Consider the following 20009-nt stretch of genomic DNA (forward strand, 5'->3'; position numbering starts at 1 on the left):
TCACCTACGTGCATCGCACGTGTACATTCCTAGTGTTAATAAAATGCAAACTCAAAAACGAGGATTTGCTTTGCCTTAGATGATCAGGTGACCACATCAACCCTAGCCCCGCCTCAGATAGGCTGCATACCCCCCCCCCCCCCCCCCCCCCCCCCCCCCAGAGGCGCCCCCCCCCCCCCCCAACCCCTCTCTCTCTCTCTCTCTCTCTCTCTGTGTATATATATATATAACGTGGGAACAAGCAAGCTAGAATGAAAAGGACCGGACAGATCAGGTCCACCGTCATGTCACTATCATGCAGTAGCTTTAGGCCGTGTAATTATCTATCGAAAAAAAAAAATTAAAATATTAATAAATATTATCATTCATATATTTATTTTCTTTAAATATTTTTTTATGTGGTGTGCCTAGATGGGGTCATTTAATTCATTTGTACGTACAAAAGATTCCTCCCTTTTCAACATTTTCATCATCTCTCGATCTCACGCCATCGTTTTGTTTCCAAAAACATTTCAAAATTTTAATTTAATCTCTCCCTCCCAAACTATTATTTATGATTGTTTCATGTCATATTAATTAATTTTAAAATATAGCAATATGACGAGTTAAACTAAATCGACAAAGAATCATAAAATACACTAGTGAAAACCGAATATATTGTGTGAAATAAATCATAAACATCTATGAATAATGTAATATCAAGCTATACAAAACAAAATATTTCAGATACCCCAAAAATTAAATGATATGGTTTTTTTCTTTTCTTTTCTTTTTTGATTTATCACCAATTCAATTTATTAAACTAGCTTTAACTTTTTGTAAACATTATAAGGTTGATAGAGTTGGAATTCAGATTCGACTTTATATATAAATCTGTTTTTTTGTCCGTCAATATTATGTTAATAATGGATCTTCTAAGTGGAAATGAATTTGGCTCGTATGGGGATGACAAAGCTTACATGCATTATTTTGGTTAAACTAGCACGGCGGCTCCTTGGAGATGATATCATATTGAAAGATGGGTGCATAAATAGGTGTAGAAGTCTTTGATTTATATTCTTGAATGCATTTGGTTCTGCAAGTGTGACTCTGTGATGTTGTAATAATACGATTTTGTTGTATCTGTCTTGTCATGCGTATTTAGTTCGTGGTAATACACTTGAGGTTGAAGAAAATAATGGGTGTTTCCTATATGTGTTCTTTAAACCTTATAATCACTAATTGATATATTTTGGTTGTTCCTTGAATTACAACTATTTTTGTAGGTATACTACAGATGGAGGTTCCAGAGAAACTCTTGAGAAAGGAACAATTCGAGGGGAAGCTGTTTTCTCTGGTTAGAATAATTAAATTTTAGAATCATTCACTCAAGTTCCCACAGTTTCCTTGTGATACTAACTTAGTCATTCGAAACTGATTATTTACTGAGAGCAACTGTAGCCAATCTTGGAGCTTAGAGAAGTGTATTCAATAATTCATGTTTCCCAACTCCATTGGCACTGATTGGGGTAAGAATTTATCCAAGTGAGAAACGCAAGTAAAGACCTAAAAAAAAAAAAAAAAAATTTTACTTCCGTAGAGCCTGTAGCATTTCTGCCCTTTTTGATACACCTTCGATTACATATTTAATGCAACTTTAACGTCAATTTAAGAAATTCATATTATACGTCATCTCGCTGCTCTTCTGTGGCACATATGAAGAATAAATTTTTTGATTAATAAAATTAGTAACAGATCTTAAAGGAAACCATATACTTAAAATACAGAATTAGCTAGCAATCCAAGATTTAGTAGACAACCAAATCGTCTTCTTCTATAGAACTTGTCTTCTCCGCCTTTAATTTCTCTCCTCCAATCTCCGTTCTTTAAGTTATCACCGAAAAAGTTTAAATGTATGACAAATTTGTTTCACTTTTGGGCAAATGATTTCTAAATCTATGCTGCATTGCCTCAGATTGTGAAACACAGCAAAAAAAATTACATTATTACAAGATGATGCAGATGTACTTGGGCCATTAACATCCATCATGACGTCTGGTAATCGAAAAATTACGGTCTCAGAAACAGGATCCTAGATTTTTCGATCTACAACGCTTTAAAAGTCTCCATTCTATCAACACAGATAAGAATGTCACAGAACCATCGATACAGATTCACAATCTTTGTTTCAATACCCCATGTCATCCATGTTCGGCATGCGATTTCTAAGGGGATTTTTCTCACATTTAGAGTCCACGACGGCTGCCTCGGTGGTAGTCAATAGAATGGAGACACTACGCGTAAACAGTTAGTTGATTAGTGAAAATATAACTTCACACATATTCAATGGCGAACAAATTTTTTACCTTGCAGCATCTAACAAAGCTGTTCTAATAACTTTCACAGGATCTATGATTCCAGCCTTTACCATGTTAACATATTCACCTGGTTTAGAGATATAGTGAATAAGCTAGCGACCTATCAAATTAAGTCTGGCCACAAAAGATATGCTCAACATGAAGCTTATGCAAAAAGATAAAGTCAGTCTATCCTATGACAAAAACAGATATACCAACCAAATTAACAAGATAAAATTAAAAGGGACATCAAGATAAAATCAAAAACAGCTTATGCATAATTTCGTTCACTCTTGTGAAGTTAAATCAAATTAGCCACGCCTTCAGAATTATTTATACATGTTTTCCTTCAATCTTATTCTATTCTTAATCATGAGATTAAGAGTGCGTTTGGATTTAAAAGTATTTTGCTTAAAGAAGTGTTTTTAAGTTGGCTTTTAAAAGTGTTTTTTTAAGTAAAATTTTTAATACTTAGTGTTTGGATAAATATGTGAAGAACATTTTTTTTTAATATGAGATATTTAGAAAAACCCTTAAGAGCTATAATTTTGGGCTTTTGAAAAAGCACTTGTTTTAGCTTAATTAAGTGCTTTTAAAAGCACTACTTACCTATCCAACCACATAAAAACTACAAAAAGCACTACTTACCTATCCAAACACATAAAAACTATAAAATCACTTTTTTTAAAAAAAAAAACACACTTTTAAGAAAAAAGATACTAAATCCAAACGGACTCTAAAAGCCAAAAAGTTTCAAATGCACAAAACAGTTTCAAATGCTGGTTCTCCAATAACCTCTCCATCTATAGAGGGAAAAAAAGCTAACAAAAAATTAAATTATTAAAAAACAGCACAAGTGGCTATATGATGTTTCTCAATGGGTTTCCATTTACACGGGGGTGTATCTGTCAAATTGAATGGATGTTCATTCTTAATTACAGGGAGCCATGTTGAAAATCATGGAGCCATGGAGCCGAACTCAAACACACTTCACTAAACATTTAGAACTTGGATCTGGAATCATTCAGTATTTCTTGTGATTTTCTCCTAATGGTAAAGTTAACGATGTAAGGGTGGCCTTGGTTATTTGAGTAGGCTACTAAGCTGGCACTCGGAAAAGAGCATTGTCTTCATTGATTTTCATGGTTTAGCCATGGAAAAGGTGGACTTGGTTATTGGAGTAGGCTAATAAGTTGGCACTCAGAAATGATCATCATCAATTTTTATTTTTTTGATAAAAAAGTAACTTCATTGATGTTCAGATGCTTCGCCGGATAAAATTCAGATAAGGAGTCTGGCTTATACCTTTACTGGTAATAAAAAACAATAGGAAAGCCTCCAAAAACAAACCTGATGCAGCATCATAGCCCAAATTCAGATCATCTTGTTCCAATAGCTTGCCTACAACAAGAGCTCCATCAACACCAGCATTTGATGCTATAGTAGAAGTAGGTGCCTGTTAACCAGAAACATGTCACGACAGCACAGCAATCAAACAAAATGTGCACACATTTCCGTATGAAATTAAGATCGATGATGTGTAAAAGAAGGACTTAGAAACTCAACTCTTATACGGAGGTGCATGTTTGTGTGTTTAAAGAAGGAGAAGGAAAGAGAAAGCAAGAATGCAGAAGAACAAACCTTTAGAGCGTTCTCAATTATTTCCACGCCTCTTCTTTGGTCCTCATTCGCAGTTTGAAGGTCCTTAAGAACTCTAGTGGCATACAAAAGAGCAATGCCACCCCCTACAAGAAAATCAACCATATAAAAGGGAAAAAATGTGCTTATAAAAGATACTTTCAGATGACCACATATTTTCTTCCAGGGGATGTTTCGTGCTTCCACGGCTGGAAACTCTATTTCAATAACATCAAACACCACCTCCAATGTTTGTTAAAGATCTAACAGTTCCGTTCCGGAAGAAGTTCTACTAACTTTAGTTGCATAGGAAATATTTAACAATCAATTTAATCCAGATTCATACCGAGGACCTTTTTTCCAGGAAATTCAAATATATTAATAATAAAAGAAAAGATAATTTACAAGGCAGGCTAGAGGTCAACTCAAAAGAGAAAAAGGAGAAACCAAAACGGACTAAGCCTACTAACAAAAAAAATACCCCGATCCCCACAAATCTGACACTGAAAAAAGTTTAAAATCCACCATCGCCTGAAGCCAACAAAGAACCCTAAATTTTATCTTGTCCCAACGACCCTCCAGCAAATCTTCTTGATCATAAAAAATCCTCTTGTTCCTCTCCCACCAAACTGACCGGCAAATGCAATTAACCACCATATTCCAAAAGATTCTTCTCTTTCTTCCCAAGTCAGAGTCCTAAATCCAATTCAAATAACTCTTGAGTGGTTTTAGGGATCACCCAAGCTAAATCCAATTCCCCCAAAGCCTTGAACCAAAGAATGCTCACAAAATGACAATTAATAAGAAAATGATCTTGAATCTCCGCCTCCTGCCTACACATCACACACCAATTAGGACCGAGATAACACAAGGGATACCTCGTCTACACCAGCTCACAAGTTGGAAGTTTACCAAGACCAGCTGTCCACGTAAACACTCTAACCTAAGAAGGAATTGGCACTTTCCGGATGAAATTAAAAAGAAGAGGAACGAGAGAATGAGGGAAAATGGACTCAGAAGAAAGATATAACTGAAAAGAAACCCAAAGAGTTCAAAACCCAGATTCTGATATCTACAGTCCCTTCTAAGAAATTAACCCTCTCCAAAAAACCTAACACCACACTCCGCTCTTCCAACTCGCCATCTTCAAATCCCTGCGGAAATGCAAATTCCAAGAAAGAGAAGTAATGCCAAACGACAAAGCTGAAGAAAAAAGGAAAAAGTTCTGAAAAGAAGAATCCCCCAACCAATTATCCTCCCAAAATCTGATCAGATCACCCCCATTTACCGCTGCAAAAGACCGAAGAAAGCCGGGTATATCCTAGAAATGAATTTCCAAAGACTCTTGCAAGTGGCATTCTTGGCAAGACCCGCATCCCGCCTGTTATCCTGCTTTACATGAATACTAACAACAGTCTTGCACCATAACGAATCCCTCTCCCTAGAAAACCTCCACCACCACTTACCTAGTAAAGGTTTGTTCTTCAAACAAATACTACCGATACCCAAACCAACTCCAACCCCCCGCTCTTTAGGTCTGCACACTTGGTCCCAAGCAACCAGGTGACAGTGGTGATCTCCGTCGCCACCATCCCACAAAAAAACCCTCATAATCTTTTCCATGACGTCCGCTACCCCTAAGGGATCCTAAATAAAGACAAGAAATACATAGCCCGAGTATTTCAAACCGCTGAAATCAAAGTCAGTCTCCCCCCTCTGGACAAAAACATTTTTGTTCCAACTAGCTAATTTCTCGGCAATCTTAAAAGGAGAATTTTAAAGGATTACCTCCCAAAGGGATCTCCAAAATATCTAATAGGTCGCAATTCTACACCACGTCCGATGAGACTAGCTAGCCCCTCCTCATTCTCGTCTGCGCAATTAAGGCCTAGCGAATCACTTTTCTCCGTGTTAACCTTTAACCCTGACAGCGCAAAAAGATTTCAAAATCTCCACCAAAAATTTGACATGATTATTCTCTTTCACGAAAAATAATGTATCGTCGTCCGCAAATTTACTGTCAGAAATTTCAACCCTACCCTTCCAATTTTTAACCGTCGGATAACGTCCAAATCTTTAGCCTTGTCTATCATTCGACCCAACACATCCACTATCAAATTAACAGGAAAGGAGAAAGAGGATCCCTTTTCCTGAAATATTTCACACCCTTGAATTTTCCCCCAGGCCTCACATTGATAAGGACCAAAAACGACACAATCAAAAGACAACAATACGAAACCCAAGAAACTCCAGTCTACATTGTCATAAGTCTTCTCAAAATCGACTTTGAAAACCCAACCTTGTTTCTTTTCAATAGCAATGAGACAACATTCTAAAATCAGTCTGCCTTCAATAAAAGCGCCTCGAGTGTCTGTTACTGTCATTGACATAACTTTCTTCAATCTCGACCAATAACCAAGCTAATAGGGTGAAAATCTTTAATTAACACGGACTCGTGCTTTTTAGGAATCAAGCATATATAAGTTTTGTTTGCAATGCCGTTGACAATGCCCCTCTCAAAAAACTCATGAAAGACCTTCATCAAATCTCCTTTAATTATGTCCCAACATTCTTGGTAAATCAAATAATATAAACTAAGAGAAAATATTGACAGAAATAGCCAATTTGAGTTTTCAATCAGTTTTAATATTTTCTGATAGTCTTTTAAACTGATATATACTAAAAGGTGGCATACAAGTATGACATGAGACACAAACTAAAAATGTGGTTGGACTTGTTGGATCACATACTGCAAGGCTACCAATTGTAAGTATGATCCAATTTTTAACATTTGAAAAAAGGTGTCTTCCTTATTTAAAGAGCACACAAACTTTACCAGGAACAATGCCCTCCTCCACAGCAGCCCTTGTTGCATTAAGAGCATCTGTCACCCTATCCTTCCTTTCTCCAACTTCTGCTTCACTACCCCCTCCAACCTGAGAATGTTAAGCAGAAAACAGTACCAACGGATGAAACACAAGTTTGCATCTGAAATCAGTCTGTGGTAATGACTATACCTTGAAAACTGCAACACCTCCAGACAATTTTGACAGCCTTTCTTGTGCTTTCTCCTTGTCAAACACTGCAGTACTGGTCTCAAAAGCAGTTCTTAACTGTAGAGACGTAAAAGAAATTATCAGAGTCACAATGATACTGGTTCCGCATTATTGGCATTCTCAAGCCAGAGCAATTTTCTAATTTTTCTTCACAAAATCTAAGCAGGTAGTAAGTACGACAATAGGCATATAAAAAATCAAACTTCATGAGTGTATGGTTAAGCTCCACCCTTAGGTGAAGTAAAGCAGTGTGTAGTCATTTATTTGATTTTCAACAAACTTATACATGCAAGGCAATGGTTTAACGAGACAGTTACAGCTAAACTTGACGGAATTTTAAGGTAGAGCACAATAGAAGAGGGAAATATTTCAGATAATACAGCCTTTAGTCCATCATAAAAACAAAGAATGCAAGTGAAATTCATCAACCCACATTTCGAGGAAAAAAAATCGGTAATATCAGCATTCGTAAAGAGCAAGAGTAGGTTCTATTTAGATTTTTACAGTCTCCATTAATACCTGCTCGCACCTTTCTTCAATCAGTTTCTTATCCCCTCCTCCATGTAGAATTAAAGTGTCATCAACTGAAACTGTTACCTGCTCCACCAGGGTATAATAAGGATTCTGGTCTGTGGAAGTGTTCGACCAAACTTTCATTAGAGAGCACCCTCACCTTTTTAGCAGAACCAAGCATATCAATCTGAACTTTGTTCAGACTAGTTCCATATTCTTCACTTATAATCTGCAGAAATCAGTGAGTTCAATACTAAAAAGGTACAAGTAATAAAAATATGGAGGTTAGTGGAGCATGTCTCACCTCTCCTCCTGTGAGAATGGCAAGATCTTCTAAATTTGCTCTTCTGTTATCTCCAAAACCAGGAGATTTGATAGCACAAACCTAAATTTTATTATAAACTAAATACAATCTTTAAGGGAAAAAGTGGAATTCTCGGGAAATAAAACAGAAACAATAAATCCCAAACATTTTGCTTCTTGTTTAAAGCATGTCTGAATTTTACAGAGATTCAAGAAAATACGATTAAGTTACTAAAAACATAGCCCATTTACCTTCAAACCTCCATGATGCTTGTTGAGGACAAGCATAGTAAGTGACTCGCTTTCCACGTCTTCTGCAACAATTAATAGAGGTCGGTTTCTCTGTCAATTGGTAAAGCCACAAGATCAATCAAAGCTCATTGTGTGCATTCAAATATTTCCAAATGACCTTGACTTTATTTACCTTCACGGTCAGTTCCAATACTCTAACAAGTGCTTCCATGTCCGAAATTTTCTTCTCATGGATTAGGATTAAAGGATTTTCAAGTTCCTGTACATTGAAAGGGAATTATAGTAAACAAGCACAACTATCGATTAAAATGAAATAACAGAAATGCATATGTTTTCACTGGACAATCACATGCTTCCACAAGTATGCATATATTGCAACTTAAATTTCCATACACATTTTTTGGTTTTTTCATCAGTAACAAAATAAGGAGAGATATAACCACGGGCTAGCTTCATCCCTTCCACCACTTCCAACTCATTATCCATGGTGTTACCATCCTGAAGAATTTTGAATAATAACTCTCATTATCTTTTAAGACTAATCATTACAAACCCAAGTCAAGCTAATGGCAAGACATACTCACCGCAACTGTAATGACTCCTTCTTTCCCAACTTTCTCCATAGCCTGTGCTATCATTTCACCAATTTCACTTTCACCATTTGCAGAGATAGTGGCCACCTTTATAGGATACACCAGTTAACATCAATCAAAGAAGATGAAGAAAGCTAATTTTGTCCACTTTATGTGCAATTAAGAAAGAGTTCGAACAGGTTAAAAAATATGTTTATTTTAACAGGTTCAATGCAAATGTATCAAATAATAATCTAGAAATTCATAAAACTGAAAGAAGATATATTTTACCACTTTACCTTGAAATCTTAAAACTATCAAAAGCTGCCAAAAAGGGGTACATAAAAATAGTTAATGAGAATAGTTTCTTAAGATATAGATGGATGGAGATTAAAAATTCACCGATTCATACCTTACTTTTTTTAAGGTGCGGAATTGACCAAGAAACATGAGACATTTTATAAACATCAACCTCATCAAAGTTATCTACTATTGTGAAATTTATCTATAAAAAAGTAAACAATACAAAGTTTCAATACTGTATTGCAAGATCTAGCCACCTGTGTAATTTCTTCGGGGGTGCTAATCATGAGTGCTCCGCTCTTCAAATCTGCAATAACAGCATCAACAGCCATATTGATACCTTTACGCAGGTCCATCACATTTACACCGGCAGCCACTGATTTGCATCCTTCTTTGAATATTGCCTGAGTGAGCACAGTAGCACAAGTGGTACCTAAGGCAACATCATATTCTGTGTGATATCATATTCAACCTATAGAGACCATAAAGTGTAGATTAAAGTAATATGCTTAGTCATAGGTTGTTAGTTTGTTACCTTATACTTAGGATCGCTTTAGTTAGGTTGTTATTTTTGGATCCTATTTTCTAGCGTGTAACTCTATTTAAAGGTTTTTTACTGTTTAATGATTAAGCCATTTTTATTCTCTAAAACTACATGGTATCAGAGCCAGCAAACTAAGGTTTCTATCCTATGGCTGCCAAATCAGATTCTGGAATCACATCTATCTCTACACCTGTTCAATCAAGTGTGACGAGTGAGTCTGTTCATTCATCTATGCAAGTCACTGTGCATAATTTGAATGGTCAGAATTATCTTGAATGGTCCCAGTCAGTGAAACTTGCCATTGATGGTAGGGGAAAATTAGGTTATTTAACAGGGGAAACCAAGGAGCCGGAGTATAAAGATCCTGGCTACATATTATGGCGTTCAGAAAGCTCCCTTGTTATGGCTTGGCTGCTCAATTCCATGGATACCTCAATTGCAAAGCCTCATCTATTTATGAAGTCTGCTCAAGAGGTATGGGACTCTGTCCGTGAAACTTTACTCTGACTTGGAGAATTCTTCACAGATCTTCGAGTTGAAGACTCGACTGTGGCAATCCAAGCAAGGGAATCGTGACGTCACCAGCTACTATAATGAGATGGTGGCATGGTGGCAAGAACTAGATCAATATCATAATGATGTATGGGAGAGCCAAGCAGATTTTCTCCGACAGAAGAAGCGTGAAGAGAATGATCGAATCTTCATGCTGCTCGCCGAGATTCATCGCAACCTAGATGATGTTAAGGGGAGAATTCTCGGCCGCCGTCTCCTTCCTTCCATCAGAGAGGTATTTTCTGAAGTTCGACTGGAGGAGAGTCGCAGAAAAATTATGAACAACAACGCTCCTTCCGCAGCAGATCCCAGCTCTGATATGTCTGCACTGTTTATCAAAAGAGGTGAAAAAGGGGCTGAGTCCAGTGGTGACAAAAAAAAGAAGCCGTGGTGTGACTTCTGCAAAATATTCTGGCATACTCGTGAAACTTGCTGGAAAATACATGGGAAACCACCTGGTGGGAAGTCACCTCGTCCTGAGCGAGCCCTTCAAACCATGGCTGACCCATCTCAAGAGCACTTTATCAACTCTGGGCAGTCTCCATTCACGAAGGAACAAATAGAGCAATTGTTGAATTTATTGCCGTCATCTCAAGATAAATCTTCCTGTACTTTTGTTCACAATGGTAACACGAAGCTCTTGTCATCCTTTGTTTGTTCCCAATCTAAGACCACCTGGATTATTGATTCAGGGGCCTCTGACCACATGACTAGTTGTTCTAGTTTTTTCATCTCATATAAACCTTGTGCAGGAAATCGCAAAGTTAGGATAGCAGATGGTTCTTTTTCTGCTATTGCTGGTATAGGCGATATAAAAATCTATGATGTGCTAACCTTGTCTAATGTTCTGCATGTACCTAAATTATCATATAATCTTGTCTCTATCAGTAAACTAACATAACTCTTAATTGTTCTGCCACTTTTCTCTCCTCCCATTGTGAATTTCAGGATCTGGTCTCGGGAATGATGATTGGCAGTGCTAAGGAGTGTGATGGTCTTTACATTCTAGATGAGGGAATGTACTTGAATAAAGGGGCTCGACAGAATTCTTGCCTGCAAATTGCTTTAGATTTCAGTAACGAAGAGATTTATCTATGGCATTTTAGACTAGGTCATGCAAATTTCCATTATTTAAAACAACTGTTTCCTGCTTTATTTCGTCATAAAAATCCTTCTTCTTTTCAGTGTGAAATTTGTGTGTTATCCAAGCATCATCGCAGTACATATCCTCCACGAGTTTATACACCTTCAAAACCTTTTGCACTAGTACATAGTGATCTTTGGGGTCCTTCAAGAGTGTCTACTTGTCATGGAAAACGTTGGTTTATTACTCTAATCGATGATCACACTAGAGTTAGTTGGGTTTATTTACTCAAAGAAAAATCTGAAGTAGAAGTTGTTTTCAAAAAATTTTATCATATGGTTCAAAATCAGTTTAATACAAGTATACAGATTTTAAAAAGTGATAATGGTCGTGAATATTTTTCCCAAGTCTTAGGAAAATTTTGTGACGAAAAAAGAATTGTTCAACAAAGTTCTTGTAATGACACTCCTCAACAGAATGCCGAGAGGAAGAATAGACACCTTCTTGAGATAAGTCGTGCTTTACTTTTCTCTAATAAGGTTCCTAAATATTTGTGGGGAGAGGCGGTTTTGCATGCCACTTATCTGATGAATAGATTGCCATCTAAAATCCTAAAGTTTCAAACACCAGTCACTTGTCTTCAAAATCTGTGTCCACAATCTCGTTTGTTTAATAATACTATGTCCTTGAAAATATTTGGATGCACTGTATTTATTAGGAATCCAATCAGGAATACTAGTAAACTTGACCCAAAAGCTCGAAAATGTGTGTTTGTTGGGATTGCTCCGAATCAAAAAGGGTAAAAGTGTTTTGACCCCACTGTTAAAAAAATGTTTGTCTCAATGGATGTTAAATTCTTTGAAAATATTCCTTTTTTTTATCCTAATCTTCAGGGGGAGAACTTGGTTGAAGATTCAAAGTTGAAAAATCTAGGAATATCAAATAATAGGTTTAATCTTCATCACAACCTCAGGAACATTGCAAATAACAAAAGTTGTGATCCCTTATTAAATTTAGATTTTCTAGATTCTGATTCTAACAGAGAAAGTGAAAATATAAGGCAAAAAAAGGAGATAAATGTGAGAGAAAATCTAGAGTTAGCTAACCAAAGTAACACTTCCTCAAGTCTAGATCATATTGAATCTCAACAGCTACTGGAAGCAGAATGCGATGATAAGAATAGAAAACTATTTGGGTAAATATATGAAAGGAAGTTCCCTCATTGACAAATTGAAGCCGCTGCACCCTTGCCTTGTCAAGAATCTGAACCAGGACCGGAAAATGAAATTGGTAACTCTTCTGTCTCTTCTAACTCTGAGTTTGATCTGCCAATAGCTCTTAGAAAAGAAAAAAGGTCTTGTGTTAAATATCCTATGTCTCAGTTTGTATCTAACTCAAAACTATCATCTTTGTTTGCTGCTTTCACAACAAATGTCTCAAGTGTTCAGATTCCAAACAACATATAGGAAGCTCTAAATGTTCCAGAGTGGAGACAGGCTGTTCTTGAGGACATGAATGTTCTTGAGAAAAATCAGACATGGAAACTTAAAGAACTTCCAAAGAATACTCCCACAGTTGGCTGCAAATGGGTTTTCACACCAAAATTCAATGTCGACGGAACACTTGAAAGACACAAAGCTCGACTAGTAGCCAAGGGATTTACACAAACCTATGGCATTGACTACACGGAGACTTTTGCTCCGGTAGCCAAACTTAACACCGTTCGAATATTGTTATCTATTGCAGCAAATTTAGACTGGCCTTTACGACAGTTCGACGTAAAAAATGCATTCTTGAACGGTAAATTGGAGGAAGAAGTCTACATGCTTCCNTGTCGAACTGTCGTAAAGGCCAGTCTAAATTTGCTGCAATAGATAACAATATTCGAACGGTGTTAAGTTTGGCTACCGGAGCAAAAGTCTCCGTGTAGTCAATGCCATAGGTTTGTGTAAATCCCTTGGCTACTAGTCGAGCTTTGTGTCTTTCAAGTGTTCCGTCGACATTGAATTTTGGTGTGAAAACCCATTTGCAGCCAACTGTGGGANCGATCTCTTAAAGGACACAGGAATGAGTGGTTGTCGTCCTATAGATACTCCTATAGATCCGAACAAGAAGCTTGGTAATGTCAACCAAGGCAACTTGGTGAATATTCAGCAATACCAGCGACTTGTAGGAAGACTTATATACCTCTCTCACACACAGCCTGATATTGCATTTGCTGTGAGCATGGTGAGTCAATTTATGCGCTGTCCTTATAAAGAACACCTTGAGGCCGTATATCGAATTTTGAGGTATTTAAAGAGTAGTCCGGGTAAAGGTCTTTTTTTAGGAAGGGAGACAATAGGAGCATCGAAGTCTTTACGGATGCAGATTGGGCTGGTTCGATCACAGACAGAAAGTCAACTTCGGGATATTGTACCTACGTATGGGGAAACTTGGTAACCTGGAGGAGTAAAAAACAAAATGTGGTTGCTCGGAGTAGTGCAGAGGCTGAATACAGAGCAATGGCTAATGGAATTTGTGAGATTCAATGGATAAAACGAGTTCTCAAGGAGCTGAAACTGAAAGCCAATCTCCCTATCAAAGTTTTTTGTGACAATAAGGCTGCAATAAGCATTGCACACAACCCAGTTCAACATGACAGGACCAAACATATAGAGGTTGATCGACATTTCATAAAGGAGAAGTTGGAAACATGAATCATTTGTATTCCTTTCCTGAAGTCTGAAGATCAGACCGCAGACATCTTAACAAAGGGTTTATTCAAACCTACATTTGATTTTCTTGTAAACAAGTTGGGCATGTATGATATTTATGAACCAACTTGAGGGGGAGTGTAGATTAAAGTAATATGCTTAGTCATAGGTTGTTAGTTTGTTACCTTATACTTAGGATCTCTTTAGTTAGGTTGTTATTTTTGGATCCTATTTTCTAGCGTTTGTAACTCTATTTAAAGGTTTTTTACAGTTTAATGATTAAGCCATTTTTATTCTCTAAAACTACATAAAGCTCCAAGAATTCTGCCAAAGGATATTTCTATAAGAAAAAAAAAATTGTAATTATAAAAAATGTAAGATATACCACGCACACTCCATGCATATAGGGGCGCAGTTTAAATGTGGGCATTCAGAGGACTAGTATTACGCATATTACCTGGAAAAATGGTGCATTCTCCAAAATTCTAATTCTATGCAATTGCTTATATCCAAGAAGTACATGTTTAGAAAAGTGCACATATGATTCAATACAAATAAATAAAAATCTCTCTGACAAGATCCATCTAATTTTAGCATGAAGCCAAAAGAATGAGAGATTACCATCACCAGCAACCTTATTTGTTGCCTCCGCTACCTGCTTCACAAGATCCGCGCCGATATTTTTTGCCTTATCCAAAAAATTTATGCTTTTGGCTACAGTAACACCATCCTTTGTCACCTGGGGGTTCCTTCTACTTTTCTGAATAATTACGTTGCGGCCCTGTAAGGATTTTAGGAAGGAATATCATTTATCCGAACTAATAAATGAGTTTATAGGGCCACCGCAAATTATTGGTGAGCGTCCTACTCCTAGGAAAACCAGATAATGGCAACAGTATTTATTATTTCCATCATTGATACGTGATATTGGACTCTAGTAATATCCTGATGATTCCATGTCTTACGGAAAAACATATAAGAATGACTGCATGCACAACGAAAATGAAAATAAGGAAGGGCAAAAAAAAAACAATAATAAGGAATCTGAAGTTGAAATATTTAAGTGGAACCAATTCTTGCATCGTATGGAAATAAACCACACAAAGACAAACTCCTTGCTTCTCTCATGTATACGCTGAGCCCCTTTTCTCCTCGGCCCACAGAGACAAACGCTGTCATAAGCAAGGACAGGTACTCTTGGGGTGACACACCTAACAGAAAACTTCCGATCATTCTTTATTTCATCAACTTCAATTTCTTGAACCCAACCATAAATGGCTATCATATTTATGCAGTACAAGTAACGACAATCAGATGCTACATGTACTTTTCGACTGGATTTGTTGTCTATAGTTTATTTTTCCCAGATAGCATAGAAATGCAAGAAATGCCAAAACATAGTTACCTTTGGACCCATGGTCACTTTTACTGCTTCGGCGAGCTCATCAACTCCAGCTAGCATAGCTGCCCGAGCTCCGGTCCCAAAGGTAATGTCCTTGGCAACATAATTTCTGCTAGAAACAACTCTACTACATACCTTCCAATTCAGAAACATCGATAAATGAGAAACCCAGTAGGCAATTTTACAAACACCTAAAAAATGAAGCTAGACCAGAACAATGTTCTAGTTTTACCTTGACTAAGTTCCTGGAGGTAGATGACCTGCAGACTAAGAGCATTAAGTAAAATACGTTCATACAAAATCGATTACGATTCAAAATGTGAACTTTCTACCTGAATGACGAAGCAATAGCAGCGGCGGCTCTGTACATAGTAAAATTAGTTTAAAATGGAGATCAAAAAAAGGAAAAATAACAGCTGGTTTGGAGATTGGAAGTTTAGGGTTTAAGAAGAGGGGCTTAAACCTCCCTTTATTTATTTAACATTATTAAAATTTATAATATTTAAAGTGCTGTCAAAAATAAAATAATAATAAATAAAAGGGGCCGGGCCCAAAAAATTTTGTAATCCCGGAACATTTTAGATTGGCGAGCCCAAAATAATATTGGGCCGGGTCAAATCAATTAGTATTTCTTTATCAAATAATTATTATTAGTAGTATTAATCTTTTATTTTGAAAGAAATTATTATTAATATATTTCGACATCCAACTTGTTTTTAACCCCCTCACACTATGAAACTACGTCACTTTTTACATTTTATTTCATAAATATAATCGGAAAAAAGGAGATAAATTAGGTTGGATCCAATTCATTTGATTTGGAATTTTAGTTTAATGTATCTGTTTATTTGATTTTTTATTTGGTAAAATATTGATTGAATTGATCCGGATGTTAACTAACATTTTGAAATTTTGATAAATTTAAACCTATTATATTGTTTAATATTTTGATAGTTATATATATATATAATATATATACATAATAATTTTTTAAAAGAAGTAAATTCTAATGTTTGATTATTTGTTTTAATATATATGGACCAGTTCTATCCGGTCTTGCAATGATAAAGGAGTAGCTCTACACAATAGTGATTCATTTTATTATCAAATTACAAATAAAGTGGTTAAAAAATAAAAGTACTTTAAAGGGCTGCGGATGAAATGAAAACTATATATATAGTTGAGGGATGCCCAAAAAGTCATACATCAAAATGGACTTGTTCTACATCCTCAATTACAACAAGCTCCTCACTCCACTTACAAATTAAATGCTAGCCTAAAATGGAGGATGACAAAGAATATCATTCATTTACTATAATCAGAACAAATTGAACATCTTCTACTTGTAATTGTTGCTGATCCTTAAACTCCTGCTGCTGTTCCTAATCTTTCTCTCAGTATCTTAACTCCCATATACCTGCATTCGTAAAAAAAATTTTTTTAAGCAAGTGAATTCTCAATTCCTTTCTACTTTCTCGTGATCTAAATCTTGAAAATAATGGTTTACAATCCCACCTGCCCATCATCATGACCGTGGCTTGAGGATTAGTACCAGGAGAATCGTAGAATGTCGAACCATCAATAACACGAAGATCGTCGGCTCCAAGAAGTTTATATTCAGAGCTCACCACCTTGCCCACGTGACAGCCTCCATGGTAATGCCAGATAGTAATGACTGTGTCTTTGCAAAACTGCTCCAATGATTTGGTGTCGTTGGTATGCTTGGGAATGAGGTTGACATTGGCTTGCACACTTGTGTTGATCAGCTTCTCCATCGTTTCCTTGTCACACTGCGTGAAGTTGGTGAATGATTTCGACCTAAGAATCTTCTCTATGATGCGTATACCATCTACACAGCGTGCCACATCCTCAGGATGGCTAAAGTAGTTAAAGGTGACCAAAGGGTTGTCGTCGATATTCGTGTTCACTAGGCTGATTTGGCCTGTTGACAGGGGCCAGGCAACTTTTTCCAGGATGAAACCTCCTTGAAAAGCTTCATGTGGGAGGTTTCTCTTCCTTTCTCTGTAGCCTTGAATGGCATCATGTGTCCTTTGTTTTGGAGGAATAGTCGACAACTGACCGATCTGCTTTCAATACATAATATGATAAACTCGAGTTTCAAGATTATTTATCTTTGGGAAATAAAAATATTACAGAAGTATAAGAAAAGTGTTCAGCTTTTCACGCACTTCTGCGGAAGCAATTCCATGGTCCCGATGAATACTATCGGGTGACTGTCCAAAGCCACTGCTGGCTTCAATGTAGACTCCCGACTTTGTAATTCCAACTGTTTGTATGAGGGACTGTTCGACTGGCTCATTAGTTGGAACAAAAATTGTATTGAGAGGGTTATCAGCCATGCCCTTTCCGACAAACTCATTCTCAAGCACTACAGAGATGTTGAAGCTTTCGAGTTCAGCCCTCGGACCAATGCCACTGAGCAACAGCAGGTGAGGGCTACCAATTGCACCAGACGACATGATAATTTCACTCCCTGGCGTCTTTAAGAGAAATGCTTTGTGCGTATTCCCGTTTTCATCGTTGAAGATAACTCCAATGGCCTTAGGCCTTGCCCCTGTTTTTGAATTTGTAAAAGCAACATAATCGCATTACTTGATCTTTAAATTTTGTTTGCAGACCGCTGTGTGCTTATCAGTCCATGCCATTTAAAGTATAAAAAGATTCTGTACCATACCTGAAGTGTCAAACTCGATTTTCTGAACTGTCGCATATACCAAAACATGCAGATTTTCAGGATTAGCCGAAGCAAGAAGCTCAGCTGCCGTGTGGCGGCGTCCAAATCTGTCAAAGATTGTTCCACCAATTTTGGTACCATACACGTGATCATAGGTGAATCCATTGAAAGGTGATATCCCAACTTCTACCAGGCTATCTCTGATCGCTCTTTGCCATGGCGGTAGCGATGGCCGATGGACTATTTGCTTCTCAATCCACTGATATGACTCATTTACTAACTTAGCATCCCAGCCTACTCTGTCAGTGTAACTGAAAGCCACAAGATAGTTATCGAGTACGATCTTTACTGTCCTAACTCCACAGTTCTACAACAAATTTCAACTTAAAAAATCTCAAATTTGAAGAGCGGATTCGCAACAAGATGGAAAGGGATCAAGAAAAGGAGAGTAGTAATAATTTTTTTTTAAAACAAAGGAGTTTTACCTCGGGCTGGCCCTGGAATAAAATCCAGCATTGATACAAGTGCCTCCTCCCAAAACTCTGGCTCTAGAATTGAATACCCCATCGGTGGAGATAAACTCCTGAGATGCGGAGGTGGGCGAGACGTCCGCCAGCGAGATGTGAAAATTCTGCATGAAGGAAACATTAGCGTTTGCGAATGGGGTCCCTCCTCTTTCCAACAGCAACACACTGTAGCTTTGGGAGAGGGTGGCGGCGAGGGGACATCCGGCGGTGCCGCCGCCCACGATAATGTAGTCGAACGCGGCAGCGCCACTGCTCTGAGGCTGCCATGTGGCGGAAGAGGAGAATGAGCTGGCGGGTTTGATAAAGGGATAGCGGTATTGGGCCGTGTGTTCCTCTTGTATACCTGCATTACGGATTATGGCGTCAAAAAATAATGAAGCAAAGTAAGCTGGAAATTAGTGACACTAGTCTCGTAAAAGAAAAGACTTTTTCTTGGCTTCACCATTGATACAAAAGAAACAAGGTTAGGTTACCCTGAGAGCAAGTGAGCAAAGTGGTGATCAACCAGAAGAACTGAAGCACCATTATTGAAAAACCTCCTCTTTCTTGATATTATTTATATAAATGTGTGTCTGTCTGTCTGTGGCTTTCTCTGTGGTTGGCCTTTGCGTGTATATATGAGTTGTATCCATTGCCATTTAATGATAACAGTTGGAAATATCATTCATTGCATCTAAAAAGCTTTGCACCGTTTGGATCTACCTGCACATTATGTTTGCTTATTTACTTTTTAAACTTTTACCCGAAAAATGACGAGCATTGATCGTATTAATGCATTGATCGTATTAATGCATGGGATTAGTGCTGTTAATTACTTCACTGCTGTTTATACTAACTAAACAGAGAATTTAATCCTCTGACCATGTTTGTTTTTGCTGTCTTCAAGTTACCTTTTAATCTTATAACTTCATAACTGATCGAAGTGAAAATTCTGGTCATTGATCGGTGGTAAAAGTTCCAATAACGTGCACTGATGAAATAATTATAAAATCATAGGCTCTAGCTAGTTAAACGCCTCCAAACCTAATCTTTTGATTAATGATCCTCAATTTGTTTTAATCTTTTTAAAGCATTAATAATCACATAAAAATACGTTGAAATGACAGCCAGTGTTCTTGGTAGTTGGTCAATATGAATTAAAGACCGACATTGAACTGCAATAAAATTAAATCGCCACATGCCTGCCGCGTGTAGGTAAAAAGTTATATGTTTGTAATATGAATGCATAAGAAACCCAACCTTCAGATTTACACCTAACTTCTATGACTATTAATTGCCCAATTACTGTCATTCAATATATTTGGCCAGTTGGTTCTCTGTCTAATCGATTTTATTTATTTCTAATACAAAAGAATTTATCATTTTAAATATATTTCATATAAATGTTATTTATTTTTTCTACTTTTGAATTGGGAGGACGAAAATCCATTTGGCAGTTGATACATTATTTATTTTAGAAGTGCAGATGATTTTTTTTTTAAAAAAAAAAACAAAGGTTACAGTAAAAAGAAATGGTTGGAATAGTTAAAAAGTAGT

The 20009-nt window shown here is 37.0% G+C and overlaps 3 protein-coding genes across 3 annotated transcripts; 1 reads left to right on the top strand and 2 right to left on the bottom strand.

Annotated features, from left to right (window-relative positions):
• Positions 1-1779: 1779 nt before the first annotated feature.
• Positions 1780-15720, bottom strand: LOC140975816 (chaperonin CPN60-like 2, mitochondrial). The gene is made up of 18 exons (XM_073439751.1): positions 15584-15720; positions 15484-15511; positions 15255-15386; positions 14471-14630; positions 9231-9406; positions 8683-8778; positions 8492-8596; positions 8271-8357; positions 8099-8188; positions 7848-7928; positions 7704-7772; positions 7550-7627; positions 6992-7087; positions 6811-6910; positions 3978-4081; positions 3687-3792; positions 2346-2424; positions 1780-2273 (listed from the first exon to the last, which is right to left on the bottom strand). The coding sequence occupies exons 1-18, from the start codon at positions 15619-15621 to the stop codon at positions 2168-2170; spliced, it is 1731 nt and encodes a 576-aa protein (XP_073295852.1). The 5' UTR covers positions 15622-15720; the 3' UTR covers positions 1780-2167.
• Positions 9547-12978, top strand: LOC140975817 (uncharacterized). The gene is made up of 2 exons (XM_073439752.1): positions 9547-10695; positions 11018-12978. The coding sequence occupies exons 1-2, from the start codon at positions 10116-10118 to the stop codon at positions 11050-11052; spliced, it is 615 nt and encodes a 204-aa protein (XP_073295853.1). The 5' UTR covers positions 9547-10115; the 3' UTR covers positions 11053-12978.
• Positions 15721-16418: 698 nt separating the features above from the next.
• On the bottom strand, positions 16419-19095 carry LOC140975818 (protein HOTHEAD-like). The gene is made up of 6 exons (XM_073439754.1): positions 18947-19095; positions 18432-18816; positions 17947-18257; positions 17441-17826; positions 16767-17335; positions 16419-16668 (listed from the first exon to the last, which is right to left on the bottom strand). Exons 1-6 carry the CDS (start codon positions 18996-18998, stop codon positions 16614-16616), a joined length of 1758 nt encoding a protein of 585 aa, XP_073295855.1. The 5' UTR covers positions 18999-19095; the 3' UTR covers positions 16419-16613.
• Positions 19096-20009: the final 914 nt, after the last annotated feature.

The sequence above is a fragment of the Primulina huaijiensis genome, chromosome 4 (genome assembly GCF_012295235.1).
Source record: "Primulina huaijiensis isolate GDHJ02 chromosome 4, ASM1229523v2, whole genome shotgun sequence".
NCBI lineage: Eukaryota > Viridiplantae > Streptophyta > Magnoliopsida > Lamiales > Gesneriaceae > Primulina > Primulina huaijiensis.

Excerpts from the sequence above, each read along its gene's own strand:
- LOC140975817 (XM_073439752.1), top strand. The coding sequence starts at position 10,116 with ATGGTGGCATGGTGGCAAGAACTAGATCAATATCATAATGATGTATGG. Across the intron at positions 10,696-11,017 it reads CTGTACTTTTGTTCACAATG|GATCTGGTCTCGGGAATGAT; the intron begins GTAACACGAAGC and ends TGTGAATTTCAG.
- LOC140975816 (XM_073439751.1), bottom strand. The coding sequence starts at position 15,621 with ATGTACAGAGCCGCCGCTGCTATTGCTTCGTCATTCAG. Across the intron at positions 6,911-6,991 it reads GAGGTGTTGCAGTTTTCAAG|GTTGGAGGGGGTAGTGAAGC; the intron begins GTATAGTCATTA and ends TAACATTCTCAG. Across the intron at positions 2,425-3,686 it reads GGGCTATGATGCTGCATCAG|GTGAATATGTTAACATGGTA; the intron begins GTTTGTTTTTGG and ends TCTCTAAACCAG.
- LOC140975818 (XM_073439754.1), bottom strand. The coding sequence starts at position 18,998 with ATGGTGCTTCAGTTCTTCTGGTTGATCACCACTTTGCTCACTTGCTCT. Across the intron at positions 18,258-18,431 it reads TATTCCAGGGCCAGCCCGAG|TTACACTGACAGAGTAGGCT; the intron begins GTAAAACTCCTT and ends TGTGGCTTTCAG. Across the intron at positions 17,827-17,946 it reads AATCGAGTTTGACACTTCAG|GGGCAAGGCCTAAGGCCATT; the intron begins GTATGGTACAGA and ends ATTCAAAAACAG.